This window comes from Rhinopithecus roxellana, chromosome 7, assembly GCF_007565055.1.
Source record: "Rhinopithecus roxellana isolate Shanxi Qingling chromosome 7, ASM756505v1, whole genome shotgun sequence".
NCBI lineage: Eukaryota > Metazoa > Chordata > Mammalia > Primates > Cercopithecidae > Rhinopithecus > Rhinopithecus roxellana.
The window spans coordinates 127253863-127277268 of NC_044555.1; the positions used below are offsets into that span (position 1 = coordinate 127253863).

The following is a 23406-nucleotide window of genomic DNA, read 5'->3' on the forward strand; positions in this document are numbered from 1 at the left end:
ACAATATGTGTTCAACTGTGAGCCATAAAATACAAGGTGTTGGGGACAAAAGTTAAATATAATGCATACACACACACACACATTAATGATGTCCCTATGGAAAGATGTCTAATATCTACTCCAAGAATACAGGATACATGAAAAACAAAAAGAAAAATAAAGAATATACACAGGAGTACAGTTCAGCAACAGCATTTATATCAGTAGGTACCAAGATAAAAATTAATTTGTATTTACTCACAAAAATGTTTTCCTCTCAAGACATCATTGTACTCAGTAAATGTTGCATCTACCAAAAAATTAAGACTAATAATTGTGTTTACAATAAAATGAGCAAATAGATCCATAAACATTTCATTGTAATTATGAATAATTATTAAGATCTACCAGATAAGTGTATTCTATACTGTGTAATGTTAAAATTTCAGATGTCTGTTGCAAATCAGATCTGTACATAGTTCTTAGGCTGATTCAATTTGTTGAGTTACTAGCAATGTGAGGATTAATGAAGTGTAAAACCTTATCTATGGCATCAAAGTATTTACAGACTGTCTGGGACCACGTTGATGCCCTGGAAGAGCTATGAATGTGTTGGTTATTCCTCTTCATGTTTTCAGGCAAAACTCTGTTCCTAATCTTGCACTTCTGTCACAAGATAAGAAGAGGGCACTGAAGGGCAAGACTAGTCAGCTACTCTCAAAATTGTGTCCCATGCATTATATTTTTTCTAAGTAATTTGAGGAAAAATTTGGATCATATTGATCTCTCCCAGGCATCAGTAACAGTTGATCATCTAGGTGGTTGGAGTGTGTATAAGCCCAACAAAAAAACAAGAGAACCTACCACACCTCTATACATTTCCCTCTAACCCAGGGTGGCAGCCTTCCATCACTTTTGAAAACTTCTCCCTCCCTAACTCAGAGTGGGGAGAGTTAGTGTCAGATGAGCATCCTAAGGATGGTGGAAAAGAAACTGAAGAAAGCGCAGAGGAGTGGAATCACATACCTCCAAAAGAGGTCCAAGTATGCATTTGGTGTCCACACATGCCTCTGGATCTGTAGTATAAATTTCTAGCTTCACTTATCTGTCTCCATCTTTAGCAAGCATTGCTTGTCAAGTGTTGGGTACTGAGGATGAGAGAAAATGACACAGACATAGTCCTGCTCTCATGAAGCTTAGATTGTAGCAGAGGAGTAAAATATAAAAGAAGTAATTGTGAATTCACTGTTATGATAAAAGCAATATGGAAGTAGATAGCAAGTGTACCTAACCTAGCTTAGGAAATCAAAGAAGATCTCCTAAGAGAGTGAAACTTACACTGAGACCTGAAGGCTAAGATCTAGCTAAGTCTGAGGGGAATGAGGTAGAGAAAAGTATTACAGGAAGAAAGAACAGTATGAGCAAAGACCCAAAGACATAGTGCTTTCTATGAATTGAAGGAAATCCGAAGTGCTTAGAATGATGTTAGAATACAGAAAAAGGGAAGGTGTTGAAACTGGATTGTATAAATAACTGCTTGGACTAGAGTAAGAATTAACATAAATTTAAGAGGTAGGATTGGATGTGGGAAGTTAAGAAAAGGGGAACACCAAGTATGACTCCCAGTTTTCTGCCTTAAGCAAATAAGTGGATAATGGTATCATTTCTTAAGATAAAGAAGATTGGAATAGAAGCATGGCTAAGGATGAAGATATAATACTAAGTTCTGTTTTAGACATGTAGGGTTTAACATGCTTTTAAGACATTGAAGCGTATCAGAAGGTCTGAAGGTCAGAAGTGTCCTGGCTAGAGATCTGTATTGTGGGAATGGGTGAGATTGTCTTTGAGTATAGCATAGAATTTATATCATATATATAGTGGCCTTGGGCTAAACCTTGAAGATCTTCATATATTCTGAGTAGAGGAGGATGTGATAAAAGTAAGGAGGAAAATGAGAAATGTCACGAAAGCCAAAGGAAGAAGTTTTTATTGATTTATTTGGGTTTATGTAATACATTTTAATCTTTGTGGTGGGTCGTTCTATGTGTTTTGGCAAATGCATACTCATATAACCACAAACACCAGATTTAAGAAATAGAACAGCAGGCCGGGCGCGGTGGCTCAAGCCTGTAATCCCAGCACTTTGGGAGGCCGAGACGGGCGGATCACGAGGTCAGGAGATCGAGACCATCCTGGCTAACACGGTGAAACCCCGTCTCTACTAAAAAAAATACAAAAAACTAGCTGGGCGAGGTGGCGGGTGCCTGTAGTCTCAGCTACTCGGGAGGCTGAGGCAGGAGAATGGCGTAAACCTGGGAGGCGGAGCTTGCAGTGAGCTGAGATCCGGCCACTGCACTCCAGCCTGGGCGACAGAGCGACACTCTGTCTCAAAAAAAAAAAAAAAAAAAAAAAAAGACTATATGTAAATTGGTGATAAAAAGTAAGTTACAAGGAAAAGATCATTAGAGGGAATGAGAGGCTGGAGGGGTGGAGTGGGGAGCAGTGAGGATCTCCCTCTGCAGTTCTTGTGAAATCATTAATTAAGGTATGTTTTAGAGGTTAGGTAAAGTCTTTGGGTGCATGACATCTGTCACTTAGAGCATGCACTAGTTTCCTAGGGCTGCTATAGTAAAATGCCACAAACCAAGTGGCTTTAAACAACAAAAATGTATTCTCTGACAGTTCTGAAGCTTTCAAATCCAAAATCAAGGTGTCTCCAGTAATGAAAATCCTTATGAAGGCCTTCCAGGAACATTCCTTTTTTTTTGAGACAGGGTCTCACTTTGTCGCCCAGGCTGGAGTGCAGTGGTGAGATCGCAGCTCTCCATAGCCTCAACTTCCTGGGCTCAGATGATCCTCCCTACCAACTCAGCTTCCGGAGGAGCTGGGACTACAGGTGTGCACCACCAAGCCTAGCTACCTTTTTTTTTTTTTTTTTTTTTTAGTAGAGATGAGGTCTCACTGTGTTGCCCAGGCTGGTGTCAAACTCCTGGGCTCAAGTGATCCGCCCACCTCAGCCTCCCAGAATGCTGGGATTATAGGTGTGAGCTACTGTGCCCAGCCAAGAACATTCTTTAAAAACACAAAACAACATGGCAGTTTCTTTTCTTTCCTGTTTTATCGAGGTATGATTGAAAAATAAAATTTATTTATATTTAAGATGTACAACGTCATCACAAACAACTTTTAAAGTATCCCCAAGTTATTGCCTGGGATGTAACAGCAAGGCATGACTTGTAGATTGCTACTCCATTGGAAAGAGGGTAGATGTAATACTGGTTGGCAGCATGGTTGTTGGAGTATTCTAGTGATGATACATGGAGAGGAAAAGGTATTTTACACATGGTGGACAACAAAATACATTGCAGAAGTATACATGATTTTCTTAATCTTCCATTCCTATATGGCCAATCTGAGACCAGTAGCCTTTTATTGTTCTTTCTGCAGAAGGCTGCTAGGGTAGGGGATGCTACGGAAGACAAGCAAGTAATGCCAATAAGCAGCATTGGCTAACCAGAAACTGGTGACCTGGAGAACATATACCTCACTTAAAGAGAGCAGCTGCACTTCAGATGTGGTAGATTGCCCCAGCATTGCCAGATCTTCTGATTTCTTTAAGAGAACTCCCATAGCTGCACCATTATATAAAATATCTTGATTTTTCAGTGTTGGCAAGCAATTAAAGAAAAACATTTGGACAATCTGAATCTGATCCAACGGCTGCCATTTGGGGTCCTTTGGTAGGAGCATGAATTATATGAGCTGAAAGGAAGCCAACCCTGAAACTCTCTCAAAAGTCTAGGCAACTATTCCTTCCATGAAGTTTCTTCAATGTAAGAAATCTGTTCTTTTGTACTGCTATGGCATGTAATCCTTATATTTCTCGTGGTATTTATCTTTACCACAGGAATAACACCACAAAACTATAGGAGAGAACTCTGCCTGATGTATTCATAGAACATTGCCTTTGCCCTCTGACCACAGCTAATTTGATACATGAAAAGCTGACTAAAATGAGTTAGTAAGATTCTCTCCCTAGGAAATTTGAGTTTGGGACCCATGGATTCTTGTGACTTGTGGTGCTTTTGGTTAAACTAAAGATATGTTAATCCAAGCATTGGTGGGGTCAGCCGAAAGCTCCAAGAAACAAATACCCATTCTGAACACAGGAGAATGAATCAGATGTGCAAAGAAAAATGACTATAGCGTTAGGAGAAATTACAGGGGAAATATCAGGATGTTGACATTTGGCTATTTGTTGCTTTTATCAAAGTTCTGCAAGAGAGAAATTAACTCAAACTAGAACTGAGAATGTCTAAATATCGATATAGAAAAAAACAACATTGCCAAGACAAGTGCTTTCTGCCTCTGATTTACAGTCTACATTGACAGTTATCCCATAATTTGGAGACTTACGGGATTCAAAGGACCAACTGTTTCTGTATCTCAAAACTAAACCTGGTACAATCAGTGGCAAAGAATTGGCAGCCATAGCAGAAGATGCAGTTGGTGGTCTAGGCCTTTATAAAATAGCAGGCTGTATTAATAATTATCTGCCAGAACAAGGGGCAAGCCCATTGACAAATATCTGATTATGAGTGGTGTCTCATTAACCAAAGTTATTTTAGGATTAGGGGCATGGGTAGAGTGCAAAGATGAGTAGATACATAAAAGACACTTCAGTCTTACAAAGAATATGTCTTGTCAAAACATTTGTCTGTGGCTACTTGCACATGGAATTGATTGGAAATATACTTCAGTTTTTGAGAGAATTCAGTTGCCAAAGCCAACAACATACTGTGGGGTTCAACCCCTTAGCAAACCCCAGGTGTCCAATAGGAAATGCTATGAAATTATAGTCTCCAGGATATTCTCCCTAGTGCCTGCCTCACATATGGCCCTGAATGAAAAAGAAGCATCCTCTCAGAGGACAGATTTTTTTTAATGAAGGAAAATGAGTAAGGGAGAGCTTCCCAGAGGGCAGGACAAAGAACTGCTAAGTTGGCTCACTAAGGAACTTAACTGTACTGTAAGGGCAAGAAACCCTTGTAATTCCTGTCTAGCAGGATTTGATATAAGTTTTGGATGAATGACTGCTGTATGTCATTCAATTCATGTGCCTGTATGAATTTTCTGAATGCAGTTTTTAATTTAGATATTCTGTTCCAACTACAACATTTCATACCAGTTATGTGAGGAGAAGACTACTTGTGTCTTGATTTGTAGGTCACCAGACCAGACATTATGGAGAGGATGTGCAATACCTAGAGATTCTAGCTTCAAGGTGGAAGCTATAATCAGGTTAGACTTTTGGCCCGTCCTAGCTTTTCCATTAAAGGGCAAATAGATGTGTATAAACATTGGCTACCCAAAGTGGTAAACAGGCACTACAGATTGGCTTCCCCACAGCCTTATATAACCTTATTCTCCCTTGACTTCCTCTACTATTGAGGATGGAGATGGCCACATAACCCAGTATTAGCCAATGAGGCAGCATTCATTGGTTGAAATTTCTGAGAAAGTGTTTTTTTTTTTTTTTTTTATGGATATATTCAGTTGGCATATCTTCGAATCTTTTTGTTTCTTCCTTTCTCTTTCTGCCTAAAACATGCTCAAAATGCCAGAGGTACAGCAGCCATCTTGTGATCATAAAATGCAGGACAAAAGGTCTGTTAAGAATAGGAGAGCTTTAGGCACCTTTCAAAAATGTCAGTATGTTGGAGTATATGGGGACTTCTTGTGGCCTTCACCAATAGCCTGCAAAAACAGGGAAAAAGCTGTGGCTGACACTGGTGCATCTGAAAGCAGAGGGGAAAGACAGTACAGTTTTGCCAAGTGGCCCTTTATGCCTGCTATCAGCAATCCACGATGAATGAGAATCATTATGAAACTTGGAGTGTCAGAAAGCCTGAGTTATTTTATCCAAAATATAAAGATGGTGTTTGGAAAGTTAAGAAGAAGGAAACACCATTGAACATAAGAATAGGACCTGGGAAAAGCCTGATCTTCCAGGCATCCCTGAAATAGCTAATCCTATGAAAGGAGAGCCAACACCTCAGATCACTTGTGTTTCCCCACCCTAAAGTGATTTTTAATGACCCCAATGCAAAAGTCAAGAGAGAGTCATTTAATTGAGGGACTAGGAAGCTGGGCAGAGTTCTAAGGCCTGTTGTTTCTTAGGCTAAGGTAAAGATTCAAGAACATGTGTATACAGTACCTTTTCCTCTGACTGCCATCCCATAAAATAGAATATAAATCAAATTTACTTTTATGGTAGAATTCTAGTTGCCTACACCAACATCTATTTTCTCCTTCTGTAGTAACAGATGCCCAATTTGTATCTGGGCATATTGCCATTTGGCATAAAAATCTAGAATACAGGCCCTTCTTCATTTTTCCCCATCCTGCTGTGTGTAATGTAGATGTGTTAGCTGGAGTTCTATCAGCCATCTTAGGCCATAAGGATGAAGACCATACCCTAGGGATGGTAAAGCATAGAACTAGAAGGAAGTTGTCTAATTCATATCAACTGTAAATATTTACTTACACACTTCTTTTATGAAAGAAAGGAAGAAATTTCAATCCTGAGTAGGCCACTGCTATTTTTTTTTTCTTATAGGAAACTAAATTTAATACTAAGCGATATACCTAATAAATAGTTAAGAAAGATGTATTGCCAGATAAACCACAAGTCTGGCCACAAAAAAAGGACTGTGATTTTTCAACTCCTAAGGCAATCTCCAAGCCACTGTATTCACACATACAGGAAGTGGGTTGCTGAAATTGTGGCACCCCCAGGGAACATTTTTGCAATGCCCCCTTTGGGAGTAGCCAGTAGGAAAACAGACAAGGGAGATGCTCTCAGCAGAATCTGGGACATTCAGCTGGCTGACCAAGAACTCACTCTGTTGCCAGGTCTGGGAGTTCTTGCTATTCATATATATGGTACATAAATTGTTATAATATTGGTCAATAATCTCTGCATATTTTTTCTATTTCTTCCATTTCCAAATTGGAGGTTTTATTTAGTTCATCCTGTTTTCCCTCTAATATTGGACATTGGATATTTTAGATGGAGTCAAATATCTTGTACCCATAAATGTGAGACCATGGGGAGCTATATCAAGATATGTCCAAGATGCCTGTAAATCACTAAAAGATCTTGCACTTAAAATGGGATACCCTGGCCAGGCGCGGTGGCTCATGCCTATAATCCCAGCACTTTGGGAGGCTGAGACGGTCAGATTACCTGAGATCAGGAGTTCGAGACTAGCCTGGCCAACACGGTGAAACTCTGTCTCTACTAAAACTACAAAAATTAGCCAGGCGTTGTGGCATCCACCTGTAATCCCAGCTACCCAGGAGGCTGAGGCAGGAGAATCGCTGGAACCCAGGAGGCAGAGGCTGCAGTGAGCCGAGATTGTGTCACTGCACTCCACCCTGGGTGACAGAGCAAGACTCTGTCCAAAAAAATTTTTTAAAAAGGATACCCTTACGTTATATGTACTTGGGTTGTCTCTGTATAGAGGGCACAAGTACACTTTCATCTGTATATGATATAATTACATTATATTAGTTGAAGAGCTTTTTAATCGCTACACTAGTTGCTGGAAATAGAGCAACAGATAAGACACATACCTTTTCCTCAAAAAAAAGCTCACAGGATAGTGGGAGAAGCAGAAAAAATATTTTAATACAGTATGGTAAATCCAGTTACGTGTGCTCAAGGTATAATGGGAGTTTCAAAAAGGAGTACATTAATGGAGGTGTGGAGCAGATGTGGACATTTTCTTGGGGGATATGGTACTTAAACAGATCCTCAAATGATGGTAGCCAGGCAAAAAGGGGAAGCGTGGACATTCCACGCAGAAAGAAAATCACAGGCAAAGACTTGCAGGCATGAAACAGCAGAGTGTGTGCTGGAAACTACAAGCATAAGCATTTACCTGCTGTTGAAGCAAGTCCAAGGCAAGTAATGGCAAGAGATGAGGCTGGAAAGTTAGACAGGGACTGGATCATGCCAGATGTTATAGGCTATTGTAAGGTTTATTTAAGTTTTATCCCAAGACCCATGGGGTGTCATTGAAAGTTTTTAAGCAGAGGAGTTGCCTAGTTGAAGTTGTGCTTTAGATCCAAGCTTCCCAATCTCTTTTCATATCACATCTTAGTATATGCAGCATGATAATTTTTGTGTGGCACTCTGGGTGAGGTAGACTTGCAGCTGCATGCTGCTGAAGACAACAGGCCCAGGCTCCATCTGCCCTGTGCCCAACACAACTATCCTGAGAGCTAAGGTTGGGAAGCTGCTTTAGCTAGATCACTCTGAAAGTCATGTGAAGAACAGATTTAGAAAAAAAAAAAAATCACTGGAGGTAGGGTGTCAAGTTAAACTAACCAGGCATAGTAGGGATAGAGAAAATAATTAGGAAATAGAATTGACAAAAGTTTATAGATTGGGGTAAACGAGGAAGAGTCAAAGAAGTTTCTGACTTGCACTACTGGCTGGAGAGGCAGCATATTTGAAAGGGAAGATTATGATTTTGTTTTGTTTTGTTTCGTTTTTGAGACGGAGTCTCACTCTGTCGCCCAAGCTGGAGTGCAGAGGCATGATTTCGGCTCACCGCAAGCTCCGCCTCCCAGGTTGACGCCATTCTCCTGCTTCACCTTCCAGAGTAGCTGGGACTACAGGCGCCCGCCACCACACCCGGCTATATTTTTTTTGTATTTTTAGTAGAGACGGGCTTTCGCCGTGTTAGCCAAGATGGTGTCGATCTCCTGACCTCATGATCTGCCCGCCTCCGCCTCCCAAAGTGCTGGGATTACAGGTATGAGCTACTGCGCCAGGCCCAGGAAGATTATTTTGGGGCTGAATATAAAGTTTTGATTCAATTTGAGATGACTGGCTGGTGATGCCCAATAGATGGTTATTATTTTCCTATCAGCTCTATTGGCTATGGAGAATTGAGCCACATGAACCAAGGAACTAATTCAGTGTAGAAAATCTAATGGCTTTAAAAACAGCTGTGGCAGTGACTGTACTAGAGATCTAACTTCTTGGGAAAGTTTCCCAACCCACAGCCTCAAAGAGACAACATGTCATATGTACCATGTGACTCCAACCTCTTGGCCACAACTGAGTGGAACAGAGATAGCATCTGACTCAAATTGGACCAATCAGATTCTCTCTCATGAGACTCAGGCATTGGAGCCCAGTGACTGAGTCAATTCTCTGTGGGGAGTCAAGCTTGAAGTTCACATCAATCATTGGTTTTCAAAGTGTAGTTCCCAGATCATTAGAATCAACTATCTGAGAACATGTTAGAAATGCAAATTCTCATACCTCATACAATAGCTGCCTAATCAGAAATTGTGGGGTGGGTCTCCAGCAATCTTTGTTTCATAAACCTTGCAGGTGCTTCTCAGGTTGGCTATCATTCGTGAAGACTCTTGGTACAAGGCTACCATTCTGGGAGTAGTCCTGATCAATCACTGATAAGTTATTATCAGTGCTTATAAGTAAGCAGAGAAAGCTAGTTTGCACACAGAAGCAGGAGAATGGAGCAGAGAGATACAGACAGACAGACACAGAGAGATCAAGACAGGGAAAAAGAGGTGAGAAACAAGCCATCTGATAACTTTTCAATTTCATGAGGCCCAGTTGTTCTTCCTGCAGCTGGAAACTGAAATTTTTCTTTATCATTACATGAATCCCTTTTATTTGAATGGATTTTCTTTCTTCTTTACAATAAAAGTGCCCTGACTTGTTAGTTATTTCTCCCCCAAGTTTTTACTGCAGTTGTACTGTATGGCTACTGTTCCAAGTATCATAGAGGATACTAAAATCAACGAGACCCGGTTCTTGCTCTTGAGAAGCCAGATTTAATGAAGGAGGCACAGAGACAATGTTAGAAGCACTATAGAGGATGTGGGAATTGAGCTTTGAGATCACCTGGTAAGCACTAAAGAAATATTAGCTGCATCTCAGTGTAGCAGGTGAGACCAGAGAAGACCTCAAGGGAGTGCTAGTTGATACATACGTATGTACTAGTCCATCTTCATGCTGTTAATAAAGACATACCTGAGACAGGGTAATTTATAAAAGAAAGGTTTGATGAACTCACAGTTCCACATGGCTGGGGAGGTCTCACAATCATGACAGATGGTGGAGGAGGAGCAAAGTACATCTTACATGGCAGCAAGCAAGAGAGCATGTGCAGGGGAAGTGCCCTTTATAAAACCATCATATCTTGTGAGATTTATTCACTATCGCAAGAATAGCACAGGAAAACCCCGCTCCCAGTGATTCGATTACCTTCCACTGGGTCCCTCCCAGGACATGTGGGGATTATGGGAGCTACAATTCCAGATGAGATTTGGATGGGGACACAGTCAAACCATGTCAACATAGGATGGGTTTCCAAAGAAGAGGAAGAAGAAGAAGAAAAGGTGTTTCAAGTTGAGATGAAAAGACAGAGACATGGGAACCCATGGTGTGTATCTGGGAAACAGAGAGTGGTGTAAGGGCAGACACAAGTTAAAAATAAGAAGCTTAATTCTCCCTGTTGAACATAAGGGAAGAGACTTCTTTCTACACTACCCCCTTCCCTTTTAAAATTTCTTTCTCTGTCCTTTGCAAGTCTTTTTTATGCAAATCTTTTAAATGGCTAAATAAGTAAGCCTTTCTCCCAGTCTTACAACTCCTAGGAGCTATCTTTTTGAAATGCAAACATCAAGGGAGGTAGCATCCCTATCTCCCAGTTCCCATAGGAGGGTAAGAGCCTAACTTTCATGGTCCTTGCTCCAATTTGCAAAACTACCTCCTGCTTAAAATATATGAGAAAATTTGTTTCTTCTTCATATAAAGCCACCACAAGTGACTTCTCCAATTATCACCGTAAAGTTAGGACAAAATTTTGTGTGACAAAAGGTGCTCTAAAATCCTCTTGGTCAAGGACTAGTCATTACTTATATTGGGAACGTACATGTAATGGGTTGTATCTGCTTTGCTATATTAGGGGGTGAGATTCCTTTGTCTTTGCATTCTCTTAGCGAGTTACCTGCGATGTACATCACATTCTGGTTTAATGTTTATTCAATAATAAGAGTGTTTTCTTTCTTTACTACCTTTCTGGAGAAGATTTCTGGATTGGGAGAAGATCTCTTGTTTTATTACATTTCCCCAACAGTGCTTTAACTTGCCTGGAATGTACAGTGATGAAGTTATTCCTTGATCAAACTTTAGTCAGATTCTTCTGAGTCCTCTTCCCAACTTGGCCTCAGTGTTTACACTTCCATGTTTGTCTTTGCATTGCTCAATTTTAGCAAGAATCTTGCCAAGTTGGTTTAGCCAGAAGCCCACCCTTGATATCTGATCAGGTTTCTCATCCTCTACCGACTCCCAGGTGATGTCTTTTCACCCTGACCTGTCTTCAGCAAGAATCCTGTTAGGTCAGGTTAGCCAGAATCGATCCCCCAAACCCGCTGCGTCCCCACCCTGCCCCTTATCTCTGATGTTTCCTCTTAGTAATCTTCCATCCACTGTCCCCTACCCTACTCCTTGGCTATAAATTCCCATTTTTCCTTGTTGTATTTAAAATTGAACCCCGTTCAATACTGAGGTCTCTTTTCCCATATGGCAAGAGTCCTGAGTAAAATCTGTTTTTACTGTTTGAACCACTGTTCACCTCTGGCTTGCTTTTGTAACACATTACACGAGGCAGAGGGGAAAGGTAAAGGGCATGCCCAAGGCCAGAGCACGAAAGAGTGCTATGTCAGAGTGTAGACTATTCCATAGACATTGAGGAGCTGTGAAGATGTTAATCAGGAATCGAAATAATCCACCATTTCACTTTAGGCAAATGACTCTGGCAGTAATGTGGAGGATAGAGCAGAAAGGAGAAGGGTCAAATGGCACAGCACAGAATGCATTCATAATCATAAATTTCCAATTATTTTTTAGTCTGTTATTACCAAAAATGTTATTCTTGGACCGACTTTTCCCTAAGCCACCCTAACAATATCTAGAGCTGTATTTTTTTTTCCCCCCACAGGAACATTTCTCCAGAATGTGGAGAGTAGAGGACGACATGTTGGGATGTCTGACACTCCTTGGATATTGTTCCTGTGTGGTTTGGGTGTTCCTCTGGCTCCAGAATTTCATCTCAGTGACACTGAGATTCCAGGCATCTTTAGTATTTCTGATGGTGTCCATTAGAAGAAAGGAGTTGCTTATTAGGGTGTTCTCTACCACTGGCTTGTAGCTCAGTTTATGGTAAACAGTTGCTTATCACTGAGGTTTTGTATATGAATTGTGAAAATGGGGTGTGATTGTTAGAACAAATGCCACTTGGCTTTCATTGGCAGCCCCTTCTGTGAGCCCCAAATTATGACCATTGTTTGCATGGATTCTTATGGGTGCAAGTTTTCCTAGTGTAACTACCCGTAAGTGGCTTTAACTTGGGTCTTTGTTCATAGAAATTGAGAATTGAAACACTTTGAACAAACTACACACACATTTATTAAATATTTAAATGGTTAACAAAGGCACATCAATAACCACTTACTATATATATAGAAATATATATAATTAACATGGATACAATTATCTCATAACTGCCATTTTTTTCCAACAAAGGGTCATTCAATTCATGTCATGAAGGTTAAAGGCAAAGTCTTAGTCCCCATCTTATGCTTTCCCACCCTCTTCTTGAGAACTACATTGAACCTCTATGAGTTGATCATCATCTTCTGTAGCCATAAGGTCTCTACAAGCATGCTGACTGCAGGCTCCTCAGATTCTTTCTCCATTCCCTCAAGTCCAGTTTTTAATGAACAGGCTGTCTGCTTTAGCAGGTGCTGTTGCTGGTATTCATCCAGTTACACTATGACTTTTTAAAAATCAATCTTTCCTTGTACTTGTACATGCCTGCATTGCATTGCATCACTTATGAAGAGATAGCCCCTCTCTCATCAGGAAAACTGGATTTGTGTGTCTATGTCTGTTGTACTTTGCACCGGATGCCCTGCCTGCCTTTTCACTGTGTTCTTTCCATGCACAACAGAAAAATGCTGGGCTACACTGACCAGAACTGCCATTGTATACTAATTTCTGCATCCCCTTTAGAATGCTGTGCTTTTGCTTTGGACATGTTTGTACAGATGGGAATCAGATAGTCTGTCCCTCTCACAAAGCTCACCCTATTTCCTGGTGGCTGCCCTTTGTATCCAAAATCTCTGTTTGGAGCTCTTGGTTTTTACTCCACATACACCCACTGTCCTCCTGCCTAAGGGAGTAGTGTAAGTCAGGCACTGAACAGAAAAGCCAGGAAGGTTTAGTTAAATGCGCATTTCCAGTAGAGGAAAGAGCCAAGTAGAAAATCAGAGAGTGTGTGTCCATCTGTTAAAGTTTAACAAATATAGGCTTTAAATTACTCCAGAATTATAATCATACCTCAGGCCTGTCACTGTATCATGCCCTCTACAGATGATGACCATGGGAGTGGATTCTGGTCAGTGGAATTTTAGGATGTTCACTATCTAGTCAGTATTTTAGGTTCATTATCATATCATAACTTTCCTGATAATAACAAAGTTACAAGAGTCTTCATTTTTTGGCCTTCCTGAGGTGGTGAATGACTGCATTGCTTATAGGAATTCCATCTCTGTGCCTAAACACTGAGATTCAATGCCTAGAAGTTTGCTTAAGTAAAACATATTTCCCTTATCTATGCATGTAGGTGTCTGATATTTGCCCATTGGAAAGTCATGCCTTTTTAAATGTGAACACTTTCAGGACAGGCAGCACATTAAGTATGGCCATTCTTGAACACCATAGGGTAATTTGTCTCTTAGATCTCAACTATGAGCAGCTCTCCATAGTCTGAGAAGCCCAACAGGAAAGTACTTAAGGGGAAAAGTCCAGATCTATCAGAGGAAGCAGGCCTGATAAGTTGCTATCTTGAGGATTTTCCTGGGCCAGAGGCCACCATCAGGGATGAGGAAAGGATGCTGTGAAAAGAATTTTAAAAGTACCCAAGACAAACTTGGTTTACATCTGGTTTTGCCTGTGGGTCAACTTTCTTCCAGCCAATAGAAACTCCAAGTCTCCACTTTGATGATGGTCGGGAATGCTTGCCCTGAATTCTTACCTAACATTCAGCAGCCCCAAAGAGAAAGACATTAACTGAATTCTGAAGAGGCCTAAGACCTCTTGTAAATGTCTATATACTGAACTGGTTTTAGTGCTGGTATTATCAGACTCACAGAAACACCTACAAAACATTAATCAGCTCAAAGTTGGCTTATCAAGAAATGCCATCGTGGGAACCACCTTAGAAATAGTAAAACCCAACCTCCTCCCTGACCCTCTTCACTGTTAAGAGACACATCAGTAATACTTTGCTCTGCCACAGCCTCTGATCTAAACTCTGTTCACCCCAGTTTTCTATCAGCCCGACTCCAGAACAGTGGTCAATGCAGAGAAGTTCCAGATTTGCATTTTTGAAGCATTTTGAAATAAGGCAGAACAAAATATTACCAAATTACATTTACTTTCTTAAAGAACAAAAATGATCATCCTTTTATTACTGTGCCATTTGTTGAAGATAACCAATTTTAAGTGAGAGAAAACATTTTAATGGAAAAATGCATGCATCTCATTGTTATTAAATGATTGATACCCATCTGGAAAGTATGAAATAAACAACACTGGTTTCATATGTTACACTGGGGATGCAGGATAGACATGAATAACTGGGAAAGAGAAATTTCTAATAATGTATCTCAGAATATGCCTTTAGGATTTCTGAGGCACAAGAGAAACTAGTAAGCATTCTCTCAAAATTTTAAGTTTTCTTTTATTAAAATAGAAGTGTCTTTCTTGTGTTAGTAACTTCAATCTTATAGGAGTAATAGGCCTAACACAATGGATATATTATCTACATAATTCAAAATACTGATGGTATATTTGGAAATAAATTTACTTTATGTATGAAATATAACATTGAGCCAACTCAGAAATTTAAATTTCATTTTAGAATTACTAAATATTAGCATTAATATACTAGAACATGAATAGCCTTCAAGTGAATTCCTAATGTGTGAATATGGATTCATAAAAAAAGACATAACCAAGAAGTTTACAGATTTTATTAAAAGAACAAAAAATAAACATGGAAGTAGCATACTAAAATGAGCTGCATAATGTGCAGTTTTAAATATAAACAAGCACTACAGCACTATAACTTGAAAAAAAATCAAAGTGTCTGCAGTTGAGGGAATGAGCTATTGCATTTTGGAGTAAAAATACTATGGGAAAAGTTGGTACTCATGAAATATTCTGGCCATTATTTAAATATGTTACACAGGGCTAATAATTTTCTTATATGTATTTTTAATTGCCATTTTCCACCCAAACTATGTGCCTCCATTTTTCACATTATTCCAAATTCTTGTCATATGAATGCACAAATTTAGCCCTTTAAAAAAGAATATATTTAGGAAAATCCTTCAAAAGTTTTTTAATTTAAATGATTGTAATTTGGGAGCATGGGGACAAATGGCTCATTTTCTGTTAAAGCAGCAACAATAATAAAAAGAAACTTATTTTGAAAAGGGCATTCATTCCCATGATCCAGTGATATGATGGTCATATCATTCTCTCAACTGCTAGACACAAAAGACATAGCAACAAAATAATTTGTTTCCATCACTAACAAATAGCATCTCTACACAGAAATAAAGCTCTGGAACCATGCAGTTTTATGACAGATAAATCTTTAGGTTGTGTGTTTTCAGCGAAAAAAAGCACTGCTTAATAGTTGGGTTACTTTTAGGTCTTGTTACAGAGGTATTTTTTTAAAAACTAATATGATGTAGATGCCTAGCAAGGATTTTGCAATATCTTCAAAGAGCTGCGACTTATTTCATAGTGATACATTTTTTTTTACATATACCATAATTGTGGATGGATTCTATTTAAAGATAAAATTTCTCTTCAGTAATACAGCTTTTGAGTATTAGTGATTCTCTTATAGGCAAGAACAAGTAGAAGGGCTGGAAACTGCACAAATTAGTCAAACTAAATACTTTCTTGAGGTTAGTAATAGAGGGCTTTTTTTTTTCTTGGCCTCAGTTACATCCATTTGTTATACTTAATTCCCTAATTCGTCTTACTTATTGAAATACAGCCTCTATGTTGAAACTCCAGAGTATGACCCTGTGGCTGTCAGCATGCACACCATGCCATCTATACATGGGGTATCTTTTGTGATGCTTCTACGGTTATTCCTACTAATTTATAGGTGATTTTTCCCGACTTAAAATGTCATATCTCTATTGACCTTAGAAAAATACATTCTTGAATCTGGCAGATTCACAAAGAAATGTCCATATCAGTACATAGGTTAAATTGGGAAATTATGTTGAAGATAGGGCTGAAGTTGGAATTCCTAACCACAGAATGAAGGAATGCTTATATATTATATCAATGGAAATGCTGGTCAGATTGTCAGGCTGTTTGTTGTATGGCTAACTCTACGTGATTATGGGCTGAGGGAAAAGAAAATTCTAGCCAACTGGCCCTGAGGTATTGGACAACTGTAAGGCTTGGATTGCTTTCTGGCTTTGGCTTATTTTTCTTTCTCTGTAAGTGACAACTATCAAAACGAGTAGCAATACCAACTCCACCAACCCCAGGATGGGCTCCTTCTCTAGGTACTCAAAGTACCTGTGGTGATCAAACGCTTAACCTTTCTAACCTTGACCTCTTCTAGGCCTCATTGCCTGGGGCAAAAAGAAAGTTAACTGGCTATCTGTAGGTGGTGTGGGAGCTAAAATTGGCAGAGATGGTCAGATTGAAACATTCTCTTCCAGCTCCTGTGTTATGTAAGATTTTGGCTGGTTCTCTTCTGTTTAGTTAAAACAAAACAGTGGGAGGCTGAAGTGGCACAGTTAAGTACTTTGTAATCTGGTAAAGGTAGGTCAGAAAACAGCTTCCACTGAACAGGTATAATGTAAATAAAGTCAGTTATAAAGTTGTGCCAGCAGCATTTTTTTTCCTTTGTTGAAGGGAATGAACTGCCCTATGTTGGCCATCCTTAACTGTTAAATATCATCTTTCAATGGTTACCGATTTCGTTTTGGTTACTGGATCTTAAAGGAGGAACAGTGGTCAACATTAACAATTTGTCCATTAAATAACTATTAATTGATAAACATTTTAACTGACACATATATCAGCTGATCACTTTCTGTGAAAGACAAAATCTGATTCTATCATAAAGGTAATATCTATCCTGTAATATATGAGGTATTTCACTGCTTGCAACCACTGAAAAGGGAAAACTTGTTCTAGAATCTGCCTGGTGTGTGTGTGTGTGTGTGTGTGTGTGTGTGTGTGTGTGTGTGTGTGTTTATAGTGGGGATTAATTTAAAAAGCAAACAATCTTTGCTAATGATCTTGTTAAAAGATGAAGTTATTCTACTCTTGTTCAATGCTGTTAGCTGAGGTTGACCTGTTACCTGTTACTAGCCTTCTCTTTTGGTGACCTGTAGCAAACCAGAAAGCCTCCATAACAGCAAAGCAACATTATGCTTTAGTTAAGTCTTAGAGCAAAAACACCCTCCTTTTCAAAGCCTTAGAAATAACTCTCTCTTACTAACTTTTCCACTATTATCACAGACTTCTCACATTTAAAAAAAGCTCCAAGGATTGCTTTCATGGACTATGTACATCAAGTGCAAAAAAGGTGTGTCTCACACATCCGCACCCTAACTGAGACAGTCAATTAACTGCAGCATATGTTTCTTAAACACTGTTAAGGGGTCATTCCACAGTATCTTTACGTATAGTTTTAAAAATATGAATTAATTTCCAAAGAGGCTTTAGTCATGCTTTAATCCTCATATAGCTATAGTTGCTTATGTAATTCCAGAAAACAGAATTTTTGCAGCTACAGCTATGCCACTTGAATAGGGTAATTTTGAATAAAGTTATAAAAAAGTTAGGTAGTGTATTAAAAATTCAATGATTGTGTTTTTAAGTCTAAATACTGTGGAATAACCCTATCCACACAACAAATTCTATAAACTATAAAGCCTGATTCTAGAATCCATGTGTTACAAACTTTTTCACAAAAGTCACACAAGGACACAAATTCAGCTTTTATATATGGGCCTTTGGGTTTAAAAAATAACTCAACCATGTCTGTTTTCATAGTTTTGAGCTGTATTTTCTACATGCTCATACTGTCACAAATCACCTATAGTTTACAAGTAAAATGTTCACATACACAAATGTCTAAAGGTAGCCATGTTGTAATTTTGTTGCCAAAGCAACAACTAAATATAATTAGATAACAATTATTATTTGTATATAAAGTTAAATTTGTTCTTAAATTGTGAACTGTAAAGGATAGTTTTGGACTATAATCTGTATCTTGTCATACTTCAGTGTCAGTTTAGAACCTAGCTAGGCGGGCAGAATCCATGCAGTAAAAGCTTAAACTTTCTTTAACTTTCCTTCGAAATTAAATTCATTAGTTACTTAGAGCTACAGAAAAGCAATAAAATAAAGCCTTAAAGATGAACAATAAGAAAAATGAAAATATGGTACCAATTAGTGAGTTATATTTACAGTTTGATTAGGCTAGCAACTAAATTTACAGAAGAAGTTGTTATACACTTGGACATGCTATTTATTCTAGTGCCTTCTACACGCACTGGTTAAATGAGGCTACTATCTTAGTATATCTATTCATCAGAAATGGGAAATCAGATTTCCCTTATAAATTTTGCCTATTTCTGTTTCAATGTGTGTGAAATGTATTTTAGAGACAAATAATGAGGATTTCAGTTTCCAATCATTCTGTACCTCATAGCCTACCCTACAGACTAAAGGAACTCAGAAAACTTGTGGCTGCATTTTACCTAAGAGCATCCTTATCTATACTCTTCAAAGAGGGGGACAAAGAACCAAATAACATTTCAAGTAGCACATTAACGTTCTCTCCTATTTAATAAAATGTAATGTAAATGTCATTCCTTATTCAGACATCACTATGCTTATTGGTAATGCTACTTAAAACAGATTCAAGTTGCAAAGATTAATTTCATTCGGTTTCTGCTGATGGTAGGGAGGAGGTACTTGTTTTTTCCCAAAGTGGAGAGCAGGTGAGCTGAGGCCCTCCCATTAGTGAACACCGCCTAGCGGTATAGGACAACACTTATGGCAAGATCAAAGTGCTTCAGCATGTTCAAAAATGTATGAAGAAAATTGATGGGGTAGAGAGAATATGACTTTCCACATCATGATTAACTACAAATTAAAGCCTCTGATCTAGATAAGTGAAATGAAATGCCACTGCTGGTTGTGGAATCATGCTCCAATTACAAAAGTAAATACTATATTTAAATAGCAATTTTATGAATCCATTTATTTTAATTTAATCTTAATCCCTCTTTAAAATATACGTATGTTATGGTCACGTAGTACTTTTTTAAAAAGTTGACACTACTAAATCCCTCTTAAAGGTAACTTTTAGATTATTTTCTCTGTATACATGACCCGTTTTATCCAAGTTTCAGCACTCTTGCATATTTTTTGCAAGAGGCTGAGAAAAATGGAAAAAAACAATAAATTTGGATAAATAGAGGCCCCTGTAAAATACAAAGCTTATAAAATGTTAACTAAGAATCATAAGTGATTAGAATTTTATATATACAATTCATCCAGTAAATTTTTGTTTAGAGTCACTGATTAGTTTTGTGACTTGTCTTTTTAAATGGAAATTTATAGTCTAATGACTTATCTTTCTTTTCTTTTCTTGAATAAAGATAATTTGAATAAGTCATTGCACATCTAGTTCAAAGAGTGCTATCTTAAAATTGTATTTTTTTCTCAAAACTCTATTGAATTTGATCAAAACTTTAGGGCTCTGAGCTTTCTTTCTTTAAATTCATTTACAAAACAACTTTTAAAATGCCAGCGATGTAGAAAATTGTGGCACCAAAAATACAATGGCCCTAAATATTCCTCACTGAACCTTTTACTTTAAAGTAAGTCATTGTTAATGTCTTCCAGTGCTTAACGCAACATGAAAACAGCTGTACTCTAGGTCTATTATCTATGGTTTATGTACATCTTTGCCCAAAGTTGAAAAAGTTAAGTGAGATAGTTCACTGCATGCAGATGTCAAACTATACAAAAGTTCATTTTGCAGAAAAAAGTTCTTGTCTCCTTTAAGAAATATATCCAGACTAGCTCAGGTGCATCCCTCCTGGATTCATGTAGTCAGATTCGCCCTTCTGGAGAGGCACTGGCACAGATCATACAAAACTCAGTTCCATACAGGAGGAATTTCAAAAAGGCATACACTACTTTCTTCTATAGCAATGTTAAGATTTAAGAAACAGAAATTAACTGGTTCAAAGAGTCCGTAGGTAAAAGTCAGGACAACTCTTGATCTCTAATTCCACGCAACACTGTCAACAGCTGACAATGGCTCAATACAAGCAAGACTGTTTAGAAAGCACTGTTGATCAGGATTTGGATGGATAATTAAGATCAACAGAGTATCAATTCCCAGAAAGCTAATTTTGCTCTCTCGCATTCCGAGCCAAATGGGTCTGCTTTGGGAGAGAGCATCAAATGTTCTGAAGCACAAACAATGTGAAAAGGAGGAACAATGGGAAGCAGGAGATATTTCTAGTTCCCACAATGGCTAAGGTAGCCTTGGGCAAGTCAAATGCCCCTGGATTCAGTTCCATCAACTATGAAAAGGATTTTGCTAACTCCATTGTTCTGTGATTCGAACACTTCTAGCCAGCTTAAGTTATCCTCAATCAGATTTGCTTTTTACTTGTCATATTCATGAAGGAGAAAAACAATTATATATATATATATACATATATATGTATATATGTATACATATGATGGTTTTATACTTTCTGGTGAAAGAACACCTATTTACTAGAAAATATTAAATCTATTACTTGATGTAAAATCTCATGTTTCCACCACTGTATAATAACATTAATAACTGAGTAGAGTGGATGAGATATGTCACACACCACAGGAATTATTTGGTTGTAAAATTCTTTCATAAGGATTAGTAATGTGAATTCAGCTGAGCTCTGTGGAGTATAGCTACTCTGTCTCATTCAAAGGGTGCTAAAACCCTCTCTATTGTCATTTTCAAACATATATAAAGGCAAACAAATCCAAACAAGCAAAAAAAGGCTTGGTTATGATGTGAGAAGGTCTGATGTTAAAGTTTGGGCAGGGGGACACTTGCCATATATCACAGGTGCTTTCTCCTTCACTGAACTGTTTAACAAAACGAAATTCAGTTGAACCGAAGCTAAAGGCAACTACAACCATCTTTCCCAGTTCTTTTGAATAAATCAAGGAATAATTGTAAGTGCTTCCCTGTTCCCTGTCCTAGCCATTTCTCCAAGCCTGTACTCAGGCTCCCTCTGTGATCAATAGAGAAGACTGTCCATTTGGGGAGGAAAGTCCTTATTTGTAACCAATTCTCTTTCACCCTGACTGACTTTTGCTAGATTGCTTTTTACTTGTTATTCAAAGAGTAGTCTAAGGAGCATGAGCCATTTGCATTTGGAAAATGGCATTTGTGTAAAAGGTGACATTGCCATGGTTTTACACACTTTCCTCGAGTACGTAAAAACTATCTCCACGCCCCCATCTCTCTGTTTGATTTATAACTTGTAATTAGCATATTTTTAAGCTCCCAAGTACCAGTTTCTCAGCTGAAGATGACAAATGGCTGAGTTTTAGACACTCAACCTAGGAGACAGGATTCTCAAGCCACACACACAAAAAGTCTAATGGGCACTTTACATAATTTTTACTATAAATGCTGAGAAATTCATTTAAAGGTAAAGTCTTATTTTCCAAGGTATTTAAGAAGAGTGAAATAGGGATTAATGTTTTATGAAGTTCTCTGCTTTGTGCAGGTAATTATTTCCCTCTTTAAAACATCTAGCAATTTGATTGTATTATGCAACATCAGATCTGCAGGTACAAATTATACACATGCATGTTAATGAACAGGTTTTGTGCACATTCAAAAGTGAGGCATTTTAAATGTCAGTCCCAAGAAACCTACAGAAATATTCTAAAGAAAGAGAGCATATTTGCATGAACCTGTCATGGTTTTAAGCACATATAGTTCTGTTCCCCACTAATAACACTTTAGTCGAAATCAAACACCACACATATACGGCAAAACACTACAGTATGTAAAAACCTAACACAGCACAACACAATACAAGAAATAGTACTGAATATATTTGTTACATCCTGAATCAAACCAATAGACTATCTTGTAAACAAAATAGTAAGGTAACACTCAAAAACAGATGAACAATTTATCCACCAAGAATGTATATAGTAAGCCAACAGCTCACTGTGGAAATACACTTAGCATGGTTATTAGAAAATCACAAAGAGTAATGTAACAAGTTACCAAATTTTATGGTCATGTTCTGCTTGATAATTCAAATAGCATGGATGGTAGTTACTAGTTTTCTATTGTGTTGTTTTAACATCTCCATTGATTTTTAATGCTTTATTTTTTATCTGAATTTGCTGGCTGGCAGGTTTGCTTTGCTTAATACATTGACTGCAACACGCTTATTGTTGTGTTGGTAGAATAAGACATACGCGAAAATATATAGAAAGGCCATATGGAGGTTTCCATGGAAAGATTCTGATACTCCATAACTCTGCTGTTCAGAATTTCAGCTGAAATGGAAAAAAAAAAAAAGAAAGAAAGGGTGAGAAATATTGAAAGGTTATTGAATGAAGAGTCAGGAGAGTGTGGTGGGTCTTGTTCCAGTTCTGTTAACAGTGCCAAAATATCCCCAATCTGAATTTCATATTGAAATGGGGCTTTTGAGAATGATCATCAAAGAACCATGTATCTATGATAGTCTATGATACCCTTTGAGTGCTAATGTGGAGAACTGTCCTAACAGAGATGCACTCCAATGTTTAAGGCATTATTTATCTACTCAATGCCAATACTTTTTGTTAAGCGTACACCCATGTGTCCACCTTTCAACTGGCATGTACTGAGAAAACATGTTTGATACTGAACATTTTGAAATATGCAAATATTAAATACACTTTCAACTTTTTTTCTGAATGTTTTAGAGCCATGTAGAAATAGCCTACCTGTGAAATCTGGGTATTGTATTGTACAAAATTACATTTTGGAATTTTAGAGAAATTTTCAGCACCTATTACGTATTGAAGTGATTATGTTCTGCCAAATACCTCTACATTTTCTAACGAAATCAAGCAAGAAGGAATCACTCTTCCCAAACATGCTCTGTTGGAAAGTTAATTTGACAACTTTTGTTTACCTTGATGTAAAGCAGCCCATGAAAGTTGGACAAGTGTTG

General features: G+C 38.1%; 1 protein-coding gene across 6 annotated transcripts in view; it reads right to left on the reverse strand.

Moving 5' to 3' along the window:
• Positions 1-15108: 15108 nt before the first annotated feature.
• MBNL3 (muscleblind like splicing regulator 3) overlaps positions 15109-23406 on the reverse strand; it is a 129596-nt gene continuing 121298 nt past the window's right edge. For 5 of the 6 annotated variants that reach the window (XM_030933919.1, XM_030933916.1, XM_030933915.1 and 2 more), the window contains one exon: positions 15109-22744. Coding sequence is in view for 1 of the 6 variants with exons in the window: in XM_030933917.1 (XP_030789777.1) it covers positions 22733-22744 (12 nt within the window). In the remaining 5 variants the exon portion in view is untranslated. The remainder of the gene's footprint in view (positions 22745-23406) is intronic. The other variant, XM_030933917.1, reaches the window with a different exon arrangement.